Source organism: Chiloscyllium plagiosum, chromosome 2, assembly GCF_004010195.1.
Source record: "Chiloscyllium plagiosum isolate BGI_BamShark_2017 chromosome 2, ASM401019v2, whole genome shotgun sequence".
In the NCBI taxonomy this organism is placed as follows: Eukaryota; Metazoa; Chordata; class Chondrichthyes; order Orectolobiformes; family Hemiscylliidae; genus Chiloscyllium; species Chiloscyllium plagiosum.
Window position 1 is genome coordinate 96,092,266 of NC_057711.1, and position 24,116 is coordinate 96,116,381.

The 24,116-nt window shown below is 41.5% G+C and overlaps 1 protein-coding gene across 12 annotated transcripts in view; it reads left to right on the forward strand.

The window, feature by feature from the left end:
* LOC122562047 (multiple PDZ domain protein) overlaps positions 1 to 24,116 on the forward strand; it is a 368,714-nt gene that overhangs the window by 284,230 nt on the left and 60,368 nt on the right. For all 12 annotated transcript variants that reach the window (XM_043714532.1, XM_043714569.1, XM_043714586.1 and 9 more), the window contains 4 exons: positions 809 to 900; positions 7,280 to 7,364; positions 8,132 to 8,212; positions 23,216 to 23,308. In XM_043714532.1, the coding sequence (XP_043570467.1) occupies positions 809 to 900; positions 7,280 to 7,364; positions 8,132 to 8,212; positions 23,216 to 23,308 (351 nt within the window). The remainder of the gene's footprint in view (positions 1 to 808; positions 901 to 7,279; positions 7,365 to 8,131; positions 8,213 to 23,215; positions 23,309 to 24,116) is intronic.

The following is a 24,116-nucleotide window of genomic DNA, read 5'->3' on the forward strand; positions in this document are numbered from 1 at the left end:
TCTCTCACGATCACCAATTATTTGTTATTGTATTCCTTTTCTTACAGTATATTTGTTAGGAGGCCTATAAACAACTCTTAAGCGGCTTTATACCTTTGCTAGTTATCTCAGCCAAACTTATTTTATATCTTGATTTTCAGGCTTAGTCATTTCTATTATTATATTAAGATCTTCCAGTTTTTTAAAATCTTGTTTGAATTGATTATCCTATTCAAAGTTTCTTTCCCTATCACAAAGTAGGATCGGATCCCATTAGGTGCCATTTCTAAAGAGAGTTGAAGAATCACTGCTGACTTTGTTTTGTCTCTGATACTCTATTCTCAGTGCAGTTGTTCTGTTGTTCCATAATTGAGAAGGTGTTATGTTCCCTTGACCTTTATGCTTGTCATCTAGTGTGGAACTTTAAAAGTATTGTACTTATCTCTAGATGGCAGCTTTCCTTGTCAGTATCACAACGTGATGTAGTTCACTTGTAAGCCAATAATATGAGAGCTTTCCTGCTATTAAAATAAAATGATTTTAAGAAATTATTTTTTATTGCATTGCAATCACTAATTCACCAAGAAAGGGCATTTCTAAAAGAAAACAAAGATTTTGTCCCTTGTACTTAATTTGGAAAGAAATGTTTCTGTGTTAAACAATGCTGATTTATAAATCTCAGTAAAAATGAAAAGCCTAAACTCTAATATCAAAACGTAATGGGATTTTACAATTTCTGCACGCATTATGCATTTTTAAGCTGTTGACAAGGTCATCCTTTGACCAGATTGGATATTTTTTAATATCCCCTATTTTGCTTAATTTTCAGATAAATGGGCAATTATTATATGGTCGTAGTCACCAAAATGCTTCATCAATAATCAAAAGTGCACCACCAAAAGTAAAGATTATTTTTATCAGGTAGGTTCAGTTTATTTCTAAAATAGCATTTGTTATATGCAGGATGGATGAAAAAAATCTTAATTCCTTATTAAAATAAGACTCAAGTTTGAAAGAAAATTGTATCAATCTGTTATGCTTCTTATCATGTAATTTTATGTACTTTGGGGTTCCTGTAATAAATTATTAAACTTGTGATTGATTTGTTTGTGGGATGTGGATATCGCTTGCTAGGCCAATATTTGTTGCCCATCCATTTGCATTGCTAGAATCTCATGTAGGTAGATTAGATAGGGTGGCAGATTTCTTCTCGAAAGGGCATTAGTGAACCAAGTGGTTTTATCACAGTTAAAAGTGGTCACCATTAGAGTAGCTTTTAATTCCAGATTTTTCTTTGAATTCAGATATCTATCATTTTAAGATTTAATTACATGTTCCCAGAACAATAGCCTGAGGTTGTAGGATTACAAATTGAGTGACGAAGCAGGTATGCCACTGATTGTTAGCACAGTTCCTCAATATAGTACTACAAGTTAGTTTAATTAGCATGATCCAGAATTCATTACATTCTGAAACTGGTCACAAAAACAAAATTCATTCATAGGAAGTTCTATTTATGTAGTTTGGAATGTAGATATCTGGCTATTGCCTTTAGATGCTAGGGATTTGCATTAGACAAGTAGTTTAAGTTTGAGCAGTTTCCTAAGTTTCCAGATCCACTTTCATAGAAATGTCTACAAATGGCACAATGTTTGCCTTTTGTGGAGATGGTTGATGTCAGGGGAGGGCATTGGTGCAGGATGAAGTTGGGCTTACCACCTACAGAAACTGAACATGAGCAGACCATGGCTACAGGCGACTGCTGAGGAAAGCTAATTAGAAAGATTGCTCGGGTTCTTTGACCCTCTGTTCCAGTTGTGTAGAAGGCGGTTAGGACCGCTAGCCCTCATCCCTTACTCTTCATCCATTTCCCATGACCTTTGGTGGGGAGGTCTTCTTTCACAAACTTGATCGAGTCTTTTGAGGAAGTAATGAAGATGATTGAAGGTAGAGTGATGGATGCTGTCTATTTGGACTTAGCTAAAACATTTGACAAGGTCTTTCATGGTAGGCGAGTCCAGAATATTAAGCCACATGGCATCCATGGTAGGTTGGCAAGTTGGAAATAAAATTGTCTTGGTCATGGAAGACAGAGGATATTTTTGGAGGAGTGTTTTTCTGACTGGAAATCTATGACCAGTGGCCCGCAAGGATCAGTGCTGAGATCTGTGTTGTTGGTATTATATATTTTAATATATATTTTATATTTGTACAAATGATTTGATGGAAATATAGGTGGACTGTTCGGTATGTTTGAAGACAAAAAATAATGGAGTTATGGATAGTGAGGAAGTCACTATCAAAGGATTTAGCAGAATATAGATCAGTTTGAAAATTGGATGGAGAAAGTTAATCTGGACAAGTGTGAGGTGATGCATTTTGTCAGTCAAAGTAAATGGCAGGACTCTTAGGAGCATTGATATACAGAGGGAATTTGGGTGCACGTCCATGTCTCTCTGAAAGTGGCAAACACAAGTGGATAAGGTGATCAAGAAGGCATATAGGATGTTTGCCTTCATTGGTCCAGGCCTTGAGCCTGAAAGTTGGCAAGTCATGTTGCAGCTGTGTAAAACTTTAGCTAGGTCACATTTGGGAATATTGTGTGCAGTTCTGGTCATCACACTACAGGAAGGATTTGGAGGCTATGGAGAGAGGGCAAAAGAGGATGTTGCCCTGGATTGGAGTGTATTAGCTACAAGGAGAGGTTGGACAAACTTGGATTGTCTTTGCGAGAGGATCAGAAGTTGAGGGGTGACCTGATAGAAGTATATCAAATTATGAGATGTACAGTGGGGTGGATTGTTCGAGCCTTTCTCCCAGAGTGGAATTGTCAAAAAGCAGGGGGCAAAGGTCTAAGGTGAGAAAGGAAAAGTTTCAGGTGATAGAGTCATACCGCATGGAATCAGACCTTTCAGTCCAACTAATCCATGTCGGCTACGTTCCCAAACTCGTCCCCCTTGCCTGCATTTGACCCATATCCACCAAACCTTTCGTTTTCATCTACTTATCCAAATGTCAATAACTGTACCTGCATCCACTACTTCCTCTGGCAGTTTATTCCACACATGACGCACTGTGTACAAATGTTGCCCCTCATGTCCTTTTTTAAAACATCCTCCTCTCATCTTAAAAATATGCGCCCTAGTTTTGAAATCCCCCACCCTCGGGTAAAGACTCATGCTATTCACCTTATCTATGCACCTCATCATTTTATAATCGTCTATAAGATCTCCCTTGAACTTCCTCTGCTTCAGTGGAAAAAGTCCAAGTCTATCCAGCCTAGTTTTATAACTCAAACCCTCCACTCCCAGCAACATCCTGGTAAATCTTTTCTGAATCCACTCCAGTTTAATAATATCCTTCCTACGGCAGGGTGACCAGAATTGCACACAGTACTCCAGAAAAGGCCTCACCAATATCCTGTAAAACCTCAACATGATGTCCAGACTCCTATACTCAAATATCTGAGCAATGAAAGCAAGCATGTTAAATGCCTTCTTAACCACCCTGTCTAAGTACATAACTTCAGTTATATGAATTTTACTAAAGTCTCTGACAAGGCTCTGCCTAGTAGACTAATGAGTAAAGTTAGATCACATGGGATTCAGGGTGAGCTTACCAATTGGATACAAAATTGACTTCGGTGTATTGGAATGCCTACTGTGTGGAAACAGGCACTTCGGCCCACCAAGTCCATACTGACCCTCTGAAGAGTATTCCACCTAGACACATTACCTAACAACTTTACATCCCTGAACATTGTGGGCAATTTAGCTTGGCCAATTCACTAACCTGCTCATCTTTGGATTGTGGGAGGAAACCAGAGCACCCAGAGGAATCCCATGCAGACACAGGGAGAATGAGCAAACTCAGTTATGTACCGAAACACCAGGGCAGCACAGTGGCTTAGGGGCAGCACAGTGACTCAGTGGTTAGCATTGCTGCCTCACGGCACCAGGGACCCAGGTTCGATTCCAGCCTCGGGCGACTGTCTGTGTGGAGTTTGCTCATTCTCCCTGTGTCTGCATGGGATTCCTCTGGGTGCTCTGGTTTCCTCCCACAATCCAAAGATGAGCAGGTTAGTGAATTGGCCAAGCTAAATTGCCCACAATGTTCAGGGATGTAAAGTTGTTAGGTAATGTGTCTAGGTGGAATACTCTTCAGAGGGTCAGTATGGACTTGGTGGGCCGAAGTGCCTGTTTCCACACAGTAGGCATTCCAATACACCGAAGTCAATTTTGTATCCAATTGGTAAGCTCACCCTGAATCCCATGTGATCTAACTTTACTCATTAGTCTACTAGGCAGAGCCTTGTCAGAGACTTTAGTAAAATTCATATAAACAATGTCTATGCTCTTTTGGTCACTTCATCAAAAAACTCAATCAAGTTAGTTGACACAACTTGCCTCGCACAAAACCATGATGACTATCCCTAATCAGTCCTTGCCTTTCCAAATGCAAATAAACCTATCTTCCAGAAACTCCTTCAACAACATACCCACCACTGATGTCAGGCTCACAGGTGTATAGTTTTCAAGCTTCTCCTTGTAGCCTTTCTTAAATAAAGACACATTAGCCAGTCCCCTGGCACCTCATCAATGATTATAGATGAAATAAGTATTTTTGCAATGAACCATGCAATTTCTCCCCTAACTTTCCACAATGTGCGAGGAAAGTTTCTTTTACACACCTGGAAGGTACTGCTAGGGTAAGTGGTCAAGCCACAGATGATAGCAATGTTTAAAAGGCATTTAGACAGACTCATGGACAAACAAGGAATTGAGGGACACAGACCATGTGCAGGCGATGAGATGAGTTTAGAATGGTATTTTGATTGATGGAGCCATGGTAAGCAAAAGGGTTTGTCCTATGCTGTACTGTTGAATATTCTATGAGTAGAGAGAACAGCTCACAATGTCAATTTTCATTTGAACCAGGAAAGGAAGTTTGGTCCTCTACTTTAGTGGGAAAACAAGTTGCAATGAAGAAATAAGCAATGTAAAGGTGAATATGGAGAAATTGGGTCAATGAGCTGAAATTTGGCAGATGAAGTTTAACATGGTGTGAGGTTATACATTTTGGTCAGAAGAATAAAAAGACAACTTATTATCTAAATAGAGAGGAACTTCTAAATGCTTTGGTTAGACAGATCTTGGTGTTTTCATGGATGACTTGCATTTGTAGCGGATCTTGAGGACAACAAATGGAACTTTCACATTTATTGCTAAAGGAACAGAGTATAAACGTAGGGAAGTGTTGTTGCAATTGCACATGGCAGTGGTGAGACTGAATCTCGATTACAGAGTACAGTTTTAGTCCCTTTCCTTGAGGAAGGATATAATTGCTTTGAAGGCAATTCAGCGAAGGTGCACTAGATCAATTTAGATTAGATTTAGATTACCTGTTTAGATTAGATTAGATTACTTTACAGTGTGGAAACAGGCCCTTCGGCCCAACAAATCCACACCGACCCGCAAACCACCCATACCCCTACATTTACCCCTTACCGAACGCTACGGACAATTTAGCATGGCCAATTCACCTGACCGGCACATCTTTGGACTGTGGGAGGAAACTGGAGCACCCGGAGGAAACCCACGCAGACACGGGGAGAATGTGCAAACTCCACACAGTCAGTCGCCTGAGGCGGAAATTGAACCCAGGTCTCTGGCGCTGTGAGGCAGCAGTGCTAACCACTGTGCCACTGTGCCGCCCACAAATTTATGAGATGAAAGACTTGTTTTATGAGGAGCGATTGAGCACAGTTTAGGTCTCTACTTGCTAGTATTTAGAAGGATGAGAGGAAATTTAATTGAGGCGTATAAGGTAAAGGGAATTGACAAAATAGACACAGAGCAGATGTTTATTTTTGTGGAGCAATCAAGAACAAGATGAAGAATTATTTTTGTCAGAGGGTCATGAATCTGTGGACACCGGGGCAGTGAACTAATTTAAGGAAGAAAAAATTTTAATGGTTTAACGAGCTATGGGGAGCAGGCAGGAAAGTGGAGTTGTGCTGCTGGAGAGAGATGAGTTTGTAAGTAAGTGTTATCACTGTTATAGTTGAAAAGTTAGTAGTCTATACATGCTGTGAGATGTTGCTTTAAAGTTTGTGACCGTTCTAAAATTATAAGGCTGAAGTCAAGTGCATGACTGGTAGGTAAGGGACTTAATCTACAGAGGTTGATTTTACTTGCATATAGGGTTTTGCTGAATAGTGCAATATATGAGGCTGATGGTGCAGTTATCAGTCCATTTAAAGTTGTATTTATTGACCTTAATCATATGTTTAAAGTCATTTAATTTATTGTGGCATCCATGTCCTCAGAGCTGGTCTCCTTGCATAGTTTTCTGCTATCCATCCCTTCTTGAGAGTTTGATAGAGAGTCATCCTGACTCCCTGCATGTCATGCTTCTGAGTTCACACTCACTTTGAAGGTGATAGTTCCTGCTGTAGTCATAAAGTACCTTATCTTTAAACAACAGAAGCCAATGCTAGGTAGTTACAATTTTGGGCTTGCTGATGATGCATGCAACCAGTAAACAGAAAAGTTAACACGGGCTTCATGCAGCAATCGTGCTGTTGACCAGCAGCTCAAAGACAAAACGCCTTTCATCAATGTGCACAAACAGATTACATTGTGATCTCTGCACCTGTTTCTAGGATTATCAAATGTCTCCTGACCCAAATGAGATATAATTTATCATATAGTGCATTATTTGGTCTACTTCAGATCCCAAAGATGGTATATTGTGTAGATCATTTATGTCCTCACTTGATCTAATTTCTGTCTATGAAATTAGAAGTGCAATTTTATACTTTATCTGAACTTACTGAAAGATTTCTGCCTTTTTCATGACCTAATGAGTAAACAAAAAAATCACAAAGTACGTAACTGCCGACAGAGCTTTTGGAAATATGTGCATGCCGCAACAATAGCCTGCGGTGTTTCCTTTGATCCTTGAACGCCACTGTCTCTTTCATTTTCTGCGGCTCTTGTATTAGTATGGTGTAACATTTTTATAATACATATACACAGTATGTATTGGTTCCTTCTTTCTTTTTCATCATCTCTCCCTCTCACAAGCACAGTAAAATTGTTATCCAATTTTCATTCAACAAATCTTTTCCCTGAATGCATTTTGTATCTATTGTTCTAAAATTTCACACACAGCAAATCTGATTGGAAAAGCTTGGGCAATACATCATTTGTTAAGGCATTTGGAATCATGTTAGTGTTTAGAGCAAACTAAATTTAATTTCTCCTTTTCATTGCCAATGTTTGTATTTCTTTTGCAGAAGCACAGATGCAATCAATCAAATGGCAGTCAGCCCTGCAAAATTAGCTGATATAATCACAGCTACTTCAGGAGCCCACCATGAGGTATATGATTGAGTATCATTATAGTAATCTCGCTTTGTCCTCTGGTAAACACTTCACGATTTCCATTCTATGAAGAGATATGCAGTTTTACCAATGAAAAGTATGCAATTCCTTTCTCTGATGCTGATCTTTGAAGATAATGTTAATCCATAGTATGTAGGCAATTAAAGCTTACTATGTAGATATTTTATGGCTTAAAAACATGAATGGGAAAGACTTGACTTTATGTTGGATACTAACAGAAGAGAACTGACTAAGCACAATTCTCATTCACCTGTATGTAAACATTGTTCAATCAACTCTTTAAAATTGAACCTGACAAAAAATATTTTCTCCATTAATGAAATTTGATTACCTTTCCTAATACTATGATGATTCAAACTAAAAATATATATTTTCTATCATAAATCTTTGTACTTTAAACAGTTATGTCTTATTTATAAATATATTTTCATTATTCCTCCTGTTAAACTTCCCCGTAGTACACGTGCCTGAAAAACAAGTTTGCTGCATATTTTACTGTAGTTAGCTGGCAGGAACAAACTAGAAGGGGAAGGATTGGATTGTTGTGTAATTTTATATTGGCTGTTAAGACAAACAAAGCAAGTTCTCTATGATTCTAAGATTAAAAGATATCTTAGATATATCATACATCTGTATGACTCTAATGTTTAAAGTCACGATGTTGCAATAACTACAAACTCTATTACTATTTTTAATGGCAAGTACTACTGGATGAAATTATATTTTCTGGCTTTATTTTCAAGAAAGAGCCAAGTACATCATTATCCCAAACTGAAAAGGATCTGACTTTGTTTAAAAATGCTCAACATATTCTACTTGCTAAGGTAAATTTATTGAAAAAGTATTAATTATATCTTTAGAACTGTAGAAAATAACAAATGTAGACATTATATCATTAGATGTATGTAAAAGACACAGGTATGTTTAATCAAACCATATTTTGTGAATAGGATAACTTGAACTTCTTTACAAATTTCTTTCTATTCCATCAGACAACTGAAACTGCTGCTCAGCAGTCCTTTGCTGAAGGTCTTGAGATATTAGCTATCAATACAATTCAGATGGTGACATAAAGTACTTCTTTGAAGACTACAATTATTTAACCTCTCCTGGCTGGGTTAACTTTGTGAGTAGGAATGTGCAGTTTGTTCAAGAAACCTAACAGATTGGGAGAGTGTTGATTTTAGACACGAGAGCACTTTTGTCTGTCTTTATTCTTCTTTCATGGGATGTGGACATTGCTGCAGAGGCAGGCATTAGTTGTCCATCTCTAATTGCCCTTAAACTGATTGTTTTGTTCGTTCATTTGAGAGAATTAGGAGTTAGCCACATTACTGTGGGTGTAGGATCACATGGAAACCAGACAACAGAAGTAGATTTTCTTTGCTGAATAAAAATAGATTATAGGAGTAAAAGTAGCCATTCGACTCCTCAAACCTACTCTGCCATTCAATATGATCATGACTGATTGTTGAGCTCAATACTCTACTCCCAACCCCCCCCGATCACTTGATCTCTTTAATCACAAGGGCTATATCTACTTCCTTGAAACACAATGCTTTGGCCTCAACCATTTCCTACAGTAGTGAATTCCACAGGTCCACTACTCTCTAAGTGAAGAAATATTTCCTCATCTCAGTCCTAAAAGATTTATCTCTTATCTTTAAACTATAATCTGTGCTTCTATACTCCCCCACCATTGGGAACATCCTTCCTCGATCTAATCTGTTGAATTCTGTTAGAATTTTATAGGTTTCTATAATATCTTTTCTCACTACTCAAACATCCAGTCAATAGAAATCTAACCGACACTATCTCTCTTTATACGACAGTCTTGCTATTTAGGAATCAATTTGCTAAACCTTCACTGCATTGTTTCTACAGCAAGAATGTCTTCCTCAGACAATGAGACCAATGTTGGGCAGCACAGTGGCTCAGTGGTCAGCACTGCTGCCTCACAGCACCAGAGAACTGGGTTCAAATTCTCTTAGGCGACTGTTTGGAGTTTGAACATTCTCTCCATATCTGAGTGGGTTTCTTCTGAGTGTTCTGGTTTCCTCCCACAGTACAAAGAGGTGCAGGTTAGGTGGAATGGCCATGCTAAGTTGCTCGATAATGTTAGGTGTGTTAGCCATGGGAAATACTAGGTTGCAGGAATTGGGTGGGTCTTGGTGGATGTCCTTCGAAGGATTGGCATGGACTTGATGCAAATGGCCTGCGTCCACACTGTAGGGATTCTATACTTCAAAACTGCATACAATATTTCAAGTGTGGCCACATTAATGTCCTGTACAATTGCAGCAAGTCATCCTTATCCTATACTCAAATCTTTTTGCTATGAAAGCTAACATAAAGTTTGCCTTTTTTACTGCCTGCTGCACCTGCATGCTTACTTTCAGTAATTAGTGCATGAGAGGCAACACACCATTCTGATTTCTCACTGTCTGCTCCTTAACAATCTAAAAACCCAGAAAGTAGCACCATCTTACTGCACTAAAAAACACTGTTCGAAACAAACTTAGTACCTTTGTTTTATATTTTTAAAATTTTAATCAAGCAACAAATCTCAATAAAACATAGAATAAAAACGAACACACTTATAGAGTTGTACAGTATGGAAACAGACCTTTCTGTCTAACCTGTCCATGCCGACCAGATATCCCAACCCAATCTAGCTCCACCTGCCAGCACCCAGCCCATATCCCTCCAAACCCTTCCTATTCATATACCCATCCAAATGCCTCTTAAATGTTGTAATTGTACCAGCCTCCACCACATCCTCTGGCAGCTCATTCCATACACATACCACCCTCTGGGTAAAACAATTGCCCCTTAGGTCTCTTTTATATCTTTCCCCTCTCACCCTAAACCTTTCCCCTCTCACCCTAAACCTATTCCCCGACCCCAGGGAAAAGACTTTGTCTATTTATCCTATCCATGCCCCTCATAATTTTGTAAACCTCTATAAGGTCACCCCTCAGCCTCCGGCACTCCAGACCAAACAACCCCAGCCTGTTCAGCCTCTCCCTGTAGCTCAAATCTTCCAACCCTGGCAACATCCTTGTAAATCCTTTCTGAACCCTTTCAAGTTTCACAACATCTTTCCGATAGGAAGGAGACCAGAATTGCACGCAGTATTCCAACAGTGGCCTAACCAATATCCTGTACAGCCGCAACATGACCTCCCAACTCCTGGACTCAGTACTCTGACCAATAAAGGAAAGCATATCAAATGCCTTCTTCACTATCCTATCTACCTGCAACTCCACTTTCAAGGAGCTATGCACCTGCACTCCAAGGTCTCTTTGTTCAGCAACACTCCCTAGGACCTTACCATTAAGTATATAAGTCCTGCTAAGATTTGCTTTCCCAAATGCAGCATCTCGCATTTATCTGAATTAAACTCCATCTGCCACCTCTCAGCCCATTGGCCCATCTGGTCCAGATCCTGTTGTAATCTGAGGTAACCCACTTTGCTGTCCACTACACCTCCAATTTTGGTGTCATCTGCAAACTTACTAACTGTACCTCTTATGCTCGAATCCAAATCATTTATGTAAATGACAAAAAGTAGAGGACCCAGCACCGATCCTTGTGTCACTCCACAGGTCACAGGCCTCCAGTCTGAAAAACAACCCTCCACCACCACCCTCTGTCTTCTATCTTTGAGCCAGTTCTGTATCCAAATGGCTAGTATTCCATGAGATCTAAGCTTGCTAATCAGTCTCCCATGGGGAACCTTGTCGAACGCCTTACTGAAGTCCATATAGATCATATCTACAGCTCTGCCCTCATCAATCTTCTTTGTTACTGCTTCAAAAAACTCAATCAAGTTTGTGAGACACTCTACTCACTATTGTAGATTTACAGCAAGGTTGCACTTAAAAATGGTGCACTTTGCTTCTCCCGTGCTATGAGCTCTTTCAAACAGATTCCTCCAAGGTCAGCTGTGAATTTCACTGTTTGTTAATTTTTCTTAGATACACTCCACTGTCCAGAGACACTGCTAAGGCAGTGGCTATGGAGATTCATTGCTATGTCAGACAGCCAAGTAAATTTCTTTGTCTGACCATGTGATCTGTGTCATTGTCTCTCTTCTTCCTTTTTCATGTGCAAATCTTAAGAGAATATATTTAGTTCCCTCATCTAAATAATTTACACATATTGTGAATAGCTGGGGTCAAGTACCCATCCCTGCAGTACTCCTCTCATTACTGCCTGCCATTCGGGACAAGACCCATTTATTCCTACTCTCTGTTCTCTGTACGCTAGTCATTTTTTATGCTTCTCAATACACTGCTCTCAATTCATTATGCTTTAATTTTGTATTTTAATTTGTTATATGTAACCTTCTCAAAAGCTTTCTGAAAGTCCAAATGAACCACATCCACTGATTCCCCCTGACCAATTCTACTGGTTACATCCTCAGTAGATTTGCCAAGTACAATTTTCCTTTCGTAAATCCATGCTGCCTGTGTCTGATTCTCCAACTGTTTTCTAAATGCTCTGCTGTAAAATCCTTGATAATGAATTCTAGCATTTTCCCGTCAGCATACATAAGACTCATCAATCTATAATTTTAAATAATGGGATTACATTGGAAAGTGGCTAATCTGAACTATTCCAGAGTTTAAACAATCTTGGAAGATGACTACCAATGCGACCACTATTTCTTAGGTCACTTGTTAGGTACTCTAGGATGTTGATTATCTACTTCGGATTTTATCAGCATTCAATCTCATTCCTTCCTCTTGCTAAACCCAGTGTTCCCCATCATTTCTGGTACGTTTTTGTGTCCTCCTTTGTGTAGACAGAAGCAAATTATGAATTTAGTTTGTCAGTCATTTATTTGTTCCCCATTGTAAATTCTCCCCTTTCTGACTGTGAGAGCTACATTAGTTTTCACCAATCCTTTTCCCTCAATGGAAACTTTTACAGTCAGTTCTTTTTCTGCAAGCTTACTCTCGCACTCCATTTTCCCCATTTTAATCAATACATTTGATCTTCTTTTGCTGACTTCTAGTTTGTTCCCAATCGTCAGGTCTACTGTTTTTTCTTGCCAAATCCTATCCCTCATAAGACTTGGTTTGGCCACTACTGTGTTTTCACTCTTGCACCAGACAGGAATAAAGATTTTTTTTGTAGGGCATCCATCCCCTCTTTGACTTTGCAATTGCTTATCCACTGCCATTCCTTTCATTAACATTTCTCAATCCATCATAGTCAACTTACGCCTCATACATCATAGTTTCCCTTATTAAGATCCAGGACGCTGGTCTCAGAATCAGTTACCTCACTCTCCATCTCAGTGGAAAAGCTGATCATATTATGGTTGCTCATGAAGGTGGACGCATTGAGGAGCAGACAGGGGGCAGAGAGTGTGATATAGACATTAGTTAGAGGGAGCTGGTCACACCACAGGTTCAGTTCAGGACCCGCCAGGAGAGGCAGGCAGGTAGTGCAGGATTATCCTTTGGCTATTTCCCTCTCTAACATTTTGGATACTGTTGTGGAGGATGGCCTTTCGGGGAGTATAACAATAGCAGCTAGGCCTATGGTACCACAACTGGCTCTGCTGTAGAGCAGTCATAGAGTCACAGAGATGTATAGCATGGAAACAGACCTTTCGGTCCAACTCGCCCATGCCGACCAGATATCCCAACCCAATCTAGTCCCACCAGTCAGCACCCGGCCCATATCCCTCAAAACACTTCCTATTCATATACCCATCCAGATGCCTCTTAAATGTTGCAATTGTACTAGCCTCCACCACTTCCTCTGGCAGCCCATTCCACACATGCAGTACCATCTGCATGAAAAAGTTGCCCCTTACGTGTCTTTTATATCCTTCCCCCTCATCCTAAACTTATGCCCTCGAGTTCTGGACTCTCTCAGCCCAGGGAAAATACTTTTCTGTTTATCCTATCCATGCCTCTCGTGATTTTATGAACATCTATAAGGTCACCCCTCAGCTTCCGATGCTCCAGGCAAAACAACCCCAGCTTATTCAGCCTCTCCCTATAGCTCAAATCCTTCAATCCCAACAAGTCTCACAACATCCTCCTGACAGGAAGGAGACCAGAATTACATGCAGTATTCCAAAAGTGGCTGAGCCAATGTCCTGTTCAGCCGCAACATGACCTCGCAGCCTATGACCTACCAGCCTTTCCTTTCACCCGAATAGGAATATACTGTCCCTGGATTCTCGTTATCTCATTTCTGAAGGCTTCCCATTTTCTAGCCGTCCCTTTACCTGCAAACATCTGCCCCCCAATCAGCTTTTGAAAGTTCTTGCCTAATACTATCAAAATTGGCCTTCCTCCAATTTTTCAACTTTTAGATCTGGTCTGTCGTTTTCCACCACTTATAGAATTATGGTCACTGAGCCCCAAAGTGCTCCCCCACTGACACGTCAGTCACCTGCCTTGCCTTATTTCCCAAGAGTAGGTCAAGTTTTGCACCTTCTCTACTAGGTACATCCACATACTGAATTAGAAAACTTTCTTGTACTTGCTTAACAAATTCCTCTCCATCTAAACTCTTAACACTATGGTAGCCCTAGTCTATGTTTGGAAAGTTAAAATCCCCTACCATAACCACCTACTATTCTTACAGATAAGTGAGATCTCCTTACAAATTTGTTTCTCAATTTCACTCTGACTGTTAGGGGTCCATTATACAATTCCAATAATGTGATCATCCCTCTCTTATTTCTCAGTTCCACCCAAGTAACTTCCCCGGATATATTTCCAGGAATATCCTCCCTCAGTACAGCTGTAATGCTAACCCTTATCAAAAATGCCACTTCCCCCTCCCCTCTTGTCTCCTTTCTGTCCTTCCTGTAGCATTTGTATTCTGGAGCATTACGCGGCCAGTCCTGTCCATCCCTGAGCCATGTTTCTGTAATTGCTATGATATCCCAGTCCCATGTTCCGAACAATGCCCTGAGGTAATCTGCCTTCCCTGTTAGGCCCCTTGCATTGAAATAAATGCAGTTTAATTCATTAGTCCTACCTTGTTCTCTGCGTTGTCCTTGCCTGCCCTGACTGATTTGCTTCTTTTCTCAACTGTACCCGTCTCAGATTGATCTCTTTCCTCGTTATCTCCCTGTGTCCCAACCCACCAACTTAATAGTTTAAATTCTCCCGAGCAACTCTAGCAAATCTCCCTGCCAGTATTTTAGTCCCCTTCCAATTTAGGTGCAAATCTCCCTGCCAGTATGTTAGTCCCCTTCCAATTTAGGTGCAAATCTCCCTGCCAGTATGTTAGTCCCCTTCCAATTTAGGTGCATCCTTCTTGTACAGGTCAATTCTACCCTAAAAGATGTTCCAATGATCTAAAAATGTGAATCGTTTTCCCATTCACTAGCTCCTCAGCCAAGCATTCATCTGCTCTTTCCTCCTATTCCTACCCTTACTAGCTTGCAGCACCGGGAGTCACACAGATATTACTACTCTTGAGGACCTCCATTTTAAATCCCTGCCTAACTCTTTGTATTTTTCCTTAGGAATCTCAACCTTTTCCCTTCCCATGTCATTGGTTCCAATGTATACAGTGCCCTCTTGGTGGTCTCTCTCCCCCTTGAGAACATTCTGTGCCCTCTCTGAGATACACTTGATCCAGGGAGGCAACAAACCATTTTGATTTTTCGCTGCTATCCAGAGAAACATCTGTCTGTGCCTCGGATGAGAGAGTCCCCAACACAATCGATCTCTTGGAACCCGACGTATCCCTCAGTGCATTAGAGCCAGTCTCAATACCAGACACTTGGCTGTTCGTGCTACATTCCCCTGAGAATCCATCACTCCCTATGTTTTCCAAAACATCATACTTGTTTGAAGTGGGGATAGCTGCAGAAGACGCCTGCACTATCTGCCTACCTCTTTTACCTTTTCTGGAGTTAATCCACCTATGTGACTTTTCGCCCTTCCTATAACTACCGTCCATCACACTTCCTAGCTCTTGTAAATTCCTCATTGCCTCTAACTGTCGCTCCAACCATTCAAAACCAACTGCATTTATTGCAGATATAATCCTCAGTAACACGTAAACTCTTCCTAAACTCCCACATGCAACAAGAAGAGCATATCATTCTACTAAGAGCCATTTTTGCTTCTTCCAATCTGCCGAACCAGACAATAGCACCGTGATTTTTCTCTACAAAACACTGCTCCAGGCTAACTTAATGCATATGGCTTATATTTTCGAGTTTAGTCAAGAGACATGTCTCATTTAAATGTATTTTCAAGAAAGAACCCACTCTATTCACTACTGCAGACTTACAACAAGGTCCCAAGGTCACACTTAGAACAGATAAGTGAATAGTTTTGTGCTGTGACGTCTCCCAAACAGGTTCCTCCAAGATCAGTTGTGAATTTCACTGTTTGTTAATTTTCCCAGATGCACTCCGATGTCCAGTGATACATGAATTCAACAACAAAGGCAGTAACTGTGCAGGTTCACTGTTGTGTCAGTTAGCAGTGTGGGTTTCTTTCTCTCTCAATCTCCTGCACTGACCTAGTATATGTGCTGCCTTTGTCTGTTCCTCTCCCTTTTAAAAGTGCTGTGTTGAGCAAGATCCAAAAGAGCGATAGTGGTAGGAGACTACACGAGTTAGGGGCACAGACAGGTGGTTCTGTGGCTGCATTCGAGATTCCAGGATGGTGTGTTCCCTCCTTGGTGCCAGGGTCAATGAGGTCTCTGAGCGGTTGTACAAAATTCTTAAAGGGGGACAGTGAGTAGCAAGAGGTCGTTGTGCATGTTAGTACTAACAACATTGGTATTACAGCTGTACTGAGGGAGGATATTCCCGTTGAGTGAGTACAAGGAGTTAGGAAAGAGGCTAAAGAGTAGGAGCTCAAGGTTGATAAGGGAGCTCTGGGTTGCTACCGATACCACATGCGACTGAGACAAAGATTAGAAAGATAGTACAAGTGAATGCTTGGCTAAGGAGCTAGTGCAAAGGGCAGTGTTTCCGGTTCTTGGATCGTCGGAACCTATTCTGGGGCAGGTTTACCTGTACAAAAGGGCCTTTGATTCCACTGCCCATCACTTCTGTTATTCGAGTTTGTCTTTTGTTCTTGTCCTTGATTTTCCTTTCTCTGACTTGTTGCATGGGTTCCCCTTCCTCTGTCAATTTACTTTAAAGCTTCCCCAATTACCCTAGCAAATGCTCCCCTTACTGCTTCAGTCTGAGACCTGCCCAGGTCTAACCCATCCAGTTTGCACTGATCCCACCTACCCAGAACTGGACTCAATGCCCAAAGAAATCTGATAAATTCTCTCTTTTTTCGCACTGACAGGATGAGCAATCATCCTGAGGTCGCTATGTTTGACCTCTTTTTTTTTAAGCTTGATTTTTTGAATCTGCCTATTCTTATTTTAGGACCTCATTATTTTAACTATGTCATTAGTACCAATGTGTACCATGACCATTGCCAGTTCATCCTCACCCCTCCAGGATGTCCTGTAGCTGTTCTGAGACACTTTTGACTCTCGCACCAGAGAGGCAAAATACCGTTCTGGAGTATTGTTTATGGCCATACGATAGACCATACGAGCAGACTTTGGCCATTCAGCCAATCAAGTTTGTTCCAGCCACAGAATTGCCTATCTATTTCTCTTACAATTGAAGCCCCTATGACTGTTGCATTTCCACACATTTCTCCACACTTTTGCACACTTTGTGCAGCAGAGCCAACATGATGCCCTGAATTTAGCTGTTGTTCCTTTCCCCTGAGAGGTAATTTCACCTCAACAGTATCCAAAGTGGTATATATGTTTTCAGGTGAATTACCACAGGACACTGCACTGCCTCCTTAGTCCTCTTACTCTTCCTGATGGTCACCATCCCCTTCCTGCATATGGAGTCTTAGCATGCAGTGTGACTACCTCTTTATATGTACTATGAATGATTCTGTCAGTTTTGTGGATGCTCCAAATTTTCCCCAGCCACCATTCCAGCTTCAGATCCTGTGCTTCCAGGAGTTGCAGCTGGAGACACTTCCTGCACGCATGCTGGAGCTGAGCACTGGAAGTTTTCCTGGCTTCCTACAGAACAGTAGGAGCAAACTGTGGCTTTGAACTCTCCTGCCATGACCTACCCTTTTAATTTAAATCTTTTGGAATTTACATAATATCAAATAATATCAATTTCTCTGCGACCAATCTGCCATGTTCCATTTTACTACGGAATGCAGCACTTAGAAACAATGAACCACAAAAAGACTTTAAAAGGTACAAGCAACAACAGTTGTAAATATTAACCTGACCTAACCTACTATTTATTGATCAGCTCTCTCCCTTAGATTCTCTACTCCCGCAGTATGGTGAGACCACTCAGTTTTCCTGTGATGTCACTGTTTGTTTCAACAAGCAGACTGCCAGACTGCTTTATGGCATCTGCAAGAACACTATTCCCAGAATAAAGGATATTAGGAAACCAGATACATTTTTACACATCAAAAAAACCAATAGCTTTGTTGTCACTATCACAGAGATTAACTTTCGATTCCAGATTTATGAATTGAGTTTTGAAATTTTATTTTGAAATTCTTCTGTGTTGGAATTTGAACTTGTGCCCCCAGGGCATTCGTCTGAATCTTTCCTGCATTAGTCCAGTGATACTACAATTTCAACATTGTCTTCCACAAATATCCATGCCTCTTATATATACCCAAATGTGTATCTCGTATGTGTCTATGCATCTCTTATTTCAAACCTGCACCTCATTCTGGAGTCAGCCTGTTGATAGTTTTGGCTCTTGACCAAGTAAAAAGCACTTTGCAAGCTTCATGCCAGGACCAAATGGTAATCCAGTACCTCGGTTAGTATTAGCATATTTGGGTGGATTTGGATCTTGTGGATCTGCCTGATTCCAGTGTTGGTCGAAAGGGCCAAATCGTAAGCAACAGAGATCAGTGACTTAGGAGAAAGCACTACTGCTCCTAGCCAACCAGCAGTGTTGGAAAGGCACTTTGTATACTCCTGTTTTTACTACTGGGTTGCTTTTAAGAATGGGAAATGTGCTTCTCCAGAGTTAAACCTGATAGACAGTTAAGTACAGCACACATCCTTGTTTTAATATTATAGTGTCCTATCTACATCCAAGGAGTGGATTGGTTACTTACATGCCTTAGAGAAAACTAAGGATCCGTTTGAGTTGTTATGACACTCCAATCCAACCTACCTTTTTGTAGTGACTCCTTTTTGTAACAACACTGACCTTGGAAATGTCTTAGCTCTTGTGAAAACAATCTAGCTAGTAATATAAAAGAAGATTTGAGAGTTTTTTTTAATATAAAAGTTACAAGAGAGATAAGAGTAGAAATGAGGCTTGAGAAATAGTATTGGGGAACAAAGAAATAGCAGAGGAACTGAAAACATATTTTGCATTAGTTTTCACAGTTGAAGACACCAGCAGGACACCAGAACTTCAACTAAATCAGGGGCATAGGTGAGCATAATAGAAAGTGCTAGGGAAGCTGAAAGATCTGAAGGTGGATTAATTACCCGGACCAGATGACTACACCATATTTCTGAAGGACGTAGCTGAAGAGATTGTAGAGGAGTTGGTGGTGATCTTTCGAGAATCACTGGAGTGAGAAGGGTCCTAGAAAAAGGCTAACATAACATCCCTATTTATAAAGAGAAGGAAGCAGACATAGGCCAGTTGGTAAGATTTTAGAGTCTATTATTGATTGGAGTACTTAGATGTGCATTCTAAAATAGGGCTGAGTCAGTACAGCTTTGTCAAGGGGAGATCATGTCTGACAAATCTGTTAAAACTCTTTGAGGATGTAACAAGCAAGTTAATCAAAGGAGAGCCAATGGACATTTGGTTTTGGATTTCTAGAAGGCCTTTGACAAAATACCACTGAGGATAATGTTAAATAAGATGAGTTCATGATATTGGAGCATAATACTAACATAGATAGAGCATTAGCTAATTGACAAAAGGCAGAGAGTATGGATAATGAGGTCTTTTTCAAGACCGTAATTGGTGATTAATGGAGTACCGCAGGAGTCCAAATTGAGACCACAACAATTCACGTCATATGTCGACAATCCAGATGAAGGAACTAAGGGCATTGTTACTAAGTTTGCACATGACACAAGGACCAGGTAGTGTTGAGAAAGCAGGGAGGTAGCAAAAGAAATTGGACAGGCTAGGAAAGTGGGCAACTGAAATACAGTGTGGGAAAATGTGAGGTTATACACTTTGGTCAGACGAATAAAGGCACAGACATAACTAAAAGGGGAAATAATTTTAAAATCTGAAGTACAAAGGGACTTGGAAGTCCAGTTCAATATTTTCTTAAGATTAACATGCAGGCTAATTTGGCAATTGGAAAGACAAATGCAATGTTAGCATTCACTTTGAGATGGCTAGAATACAAGAGAAGCAATGTACAGCCGAAGCTGTATAAGGCTCTAGCCAGATCATAGTTGGAATTTTGTGAGCAATTTTGAGCCCCTTAGTTCGGGAGGGATGTGCCAGCTTGATAATTGGAGGGGCTTTGAAGGAGGTTTACAAGAATAATCCCAGGGTTGAAGGACTTGACATACAAGGAGTAGTTTAGGACTCTGGGTCTGTACTCAGTGGTGTTTAGAAAGATGTGGGAGAATCTGATTGAAATTTACAGAATACTGAGGGGCCTGAATAGAGTGGATGTGGTGAAGATGTTTCCACTGACTGTAGACTATGACCAAGGACACAGCCTCAGAATGTGACAATCCTTTAGAACTGAGATAAGTTGGAATTTCTTCAGCCAGAGGGTGGTGAATTTATTGATCTCATTGCCACAGAGGGCTGTGGACACTAGGTCATGAGTGAATTTAAGTCAGAGATTGACAGGTTATTGATTGGCAAGGGATAAAGACTTCGGGAGAGAAGGCAGAAGAATGTGATTGAAAATCATATCAGCCACGATAGAGTGTTGGAGAAGATTTGCTGGGTCAGAGGAGCTAATTCTGTTCCAATGTTTAACAGTGTAAACTGAAATGATCTCAAGATATGATAAATTCCTCTGATGACATTTGAATCTGACGCACAGTAAACTAATTATTTCAACAAGAAAACTGTCTGACTACCAGAATCTTTCTATCAAATCCCTCTGTAACCCCATCCCAGATATAACCCTTTGACTTGGCATTGCCCTCTTGATCTGACCTACCTGTCAATCTTATTGCCCACCTATCCACTCCACACTTCCCACTGACCAATCACAATCACCTTTTATCTGTATCCACTTATTACTATCCCACCTGCTTTTCCCCCAGCTCCATCCCCCTCTATTTCTCAGCCCCAACCCCCCCCTTCCAGTCCCTGAAGGGTCATGCCCAAAATAAGTACTCTCTTGCTCCTCAGATGTTGCCTGGCCTTCTGTGCTTTTTCCAGTGCCACACTTTATAGACTCTGACTTCTCCAGCATCTGCAGTCCTCAGTATCTCCTAGTTGCTGCAAAACCTCTTCCAAGGATATCCAACTTGAAGACGTTTTCCTCCTCCCTCTTCAAAAGTCTCAGTGAGTTTCTCTCCAACTGCAACCCCCGGTCATCATCGCCACCCTGAAGCTCTTCAATCACATCCTGAAACAATTCTGTTACTACAGCCCCATTTCCTTCCTTAGCACCTGCCTACGAAACCAATCTATCCCCCATGGGCTCCAGCCAACATTCAGGCCGTCTCAAGTTGGACCAAGCTGGGAAACGGCTCCCTACAGCACCTCCAAAGTCTCCAGAAATGGTTCTCCCATACGGATCCTCAGCCATGCACGGACACTTACTCTCCCTACAGTCAGCCCTTCCCCAGCTCAGGGCCTCACTCTTCCAGATCTGCAAAGCACCTCTGTTGTTCTTCATCCTCTGAAGGATCCATGCCCTCAACCACCACTTTTTCGCCAGCTTATCAGATGTCCAGAAGCATAAGTACACCAAACTCTCTCGCACTTACCTCCAAATCCAGGCCTCTGAAACCACACCAGACCCCACCCCTGCCTCCTATGGAATCCTTTGGATGCCATTAACCATGTGGCTGCTCCAGCCACCTCCACTGCCACAGAAGATGACATAATGTCCGTGGAAGCCGCCAATTATGCTGCTTCCACAGCAGCTGCAGAACACAACATGCCGCAGCTGCCACCAATCATGCCACTCCCATGGCTGCCTCCTCCACAACTGCTGTCAACCACGCTGCCTGCACAGAATGCCGCCAGTTGCATGGCTACTGACATCACCACCAATCACATGACCGGTCCCATGCACACTCCCACTCCAGAGATAGTCTCTATCCCCACTCCCAACTCCAACTCAACACACAGCTCCAGCTCCAAACCCTGCAGGGTATTTGCCCGACCTCCCCCTCACTGAGAACGAACGGTCAGTTCTCAGCAAAGGACTGCTTTCATTCCACTCTGCCCCCATGTCAATGAATTCTGTACACACTGCAATGTTGAACTGTTCTTCCGACATCCACACCTCCATGCCTGCTTTTGTGATCATAACTTCCCACCACCCCCACATCCTAATACCCTTTCTCCCACCTCCAACAAACTCCCATCTTCTTGGACACGCCTCTTATCCTCCCTCGACCTCTTCATTTGCAACTGCTGTTGTGACATTAACCGCCTCAATCTCTGCACCCCCTCACACACTCCAACCTCCCACCCTCGCACCATGCAGCCCACCATTACATCCGCTCCAACCCCAACCACATCACCAAACCTCTGACGAGAGAGGCACGGAGGTATATGGTGCACTGATCTCTACATCGGTGAGGCCAGAAGCCAAATCAATGACACCTCCTCGATCACTACTCCACCTCTCATCACCAAACCATGGTCTTTGAGACCATTCACAACCTCATCACCTTAGGTGATCTCCCATCCACAGCCTCCAACCTCATAACCCCAAACCCCAGACCGCCCGGTTCTGTCTATTACCCAAAATCCACAAATTAACCAATTGTCTCCTATCTTAACTCTGTCATGCCCCCTTGGTCTAGGAACCCCCCAGATACATTTGAGACACCACCTACACCCTCCACTTCCTCCATGACTTTCAATTCCCCGGCCCCAGCACTTTATCTTCACCATGGCCATCCAGTCCCTCTACACCTGTATCCCTATGAGGAAGGCCTAAAAGCCCTCCATTTCTTCTTCTCCTGCCTACCCAACAAAATTCTCTCCAATGACACACTCATTTGATTGGCAGAATTCGTCCTCACCCCAAAAGAAAAACATTCCTGACCCTCTAAACTGCCACCTAATACACAATGATTTATTTTGTTCGCTTATAAAATTCTGCCAATGTAAACACAAACCTATTACTGTCCAGGAAACCTTTCTCGCACACTGATGTTGTTTAAAAAATCATCATGGTTCTAGAAATACGTACAAGTTAATCATTAAGCCCTTTCAGACACACACAAAACCCACATGCCACTAGTTCAAATTGAAAAATCCAAACTCATAAACAAATAATGTTTGAAATATTGCACATTTCCAACGCCCCTCCTCCAAGTCCCTCCTCCCTACCTTTTATCTTCTCCTGCTGAACACTCTCTGCTCATTCCTGAAGAAGGGCCTGTGCCCGAAACGTCGAATCTCCTGTTCCCTGGATGCTGCCTGACCTGCTGTGCTGTTCCAGCAATAAAGTTTCAACTTTGATCTCCAGCATCTGCAGACCTCACTTTCTCCTTGAAATATTGCATTCCTTGCAACGCACTTCTTTTAATAATTCAAGCTGTGCCATATTGGCTTATTGGTGCCATATTTAACTTAATCTATTAGAAAGCTAAGCAGAATTTCTGACGTTTTATTTGTACAGGATCAAGGTGGACTTGGAATTGCAATTAGTGAAGAGAGTACACATGATGGTGTGGTTATTAAGAGCTTAACAGAAAATGGTACTGCTTCAAAAGTAAGTTCAAAGAAAAAAAGAACATAACAATTGTGTAGCATCCCGCACAATATCAGAATGGTCCAAAGTACTTGAAAATCTATTGAATTAATTTTTGAAGTATCCCTGTTTTATTGTGGCAAATTAAGCAGCCAAATTGACAGTAACAAATTCCTAAATTTCATGATGATAATTTAGTATTCACAAACCACCCCTTGCTCTTCAGATTTAGTGCTCAAATCTCTGGATTGAGTCTTGAACACACAGTACCTAACCCAGCTGAAAATTGAAATTATCTTGTCCTTAAAACTAATCAATCTATTGTGTTACTGATGTATATTTATATATATCATATATGTATCAATATTGCTGTGGTTCTGTTCGCCGAGCTGGAAGTTTTTGTTGCAAACATTTCGTGCCCTGTCTAGGGTGACATCCTCAGTGCTTGGGAGCCTCCTGTGAAGCCCTTCTGTGGTGTTTCCTCCGGCATTTATAGTGGCCTGTCCCTGCCGCTTCCGGTTGTCAGTCTCAGCTGTCCGCTGTAGTAGCCGGTATATTGGGTCCAGGTATATGTGTTTGTTGATGGAGTTTGTGGATGAGTGCCATGCTTCTAGGAATTCCCTGGCTGTTCTTTGTTTCGCTTGCCCTATAATGGTAGTGTTGTCCCAGTCAAATTCATGTTGCTTGTCGTCTACGTGTGTGGCTACTAGGGATAGCTGGTCGTGTCATTTCGTGGCTAGTTGATGATCCACGAACTGAAACTGACAACCGGAAGCGGCAGGGACAGGCCACTATAAATGCCGGAGGAAACACCACAGAAGCGCCTCAC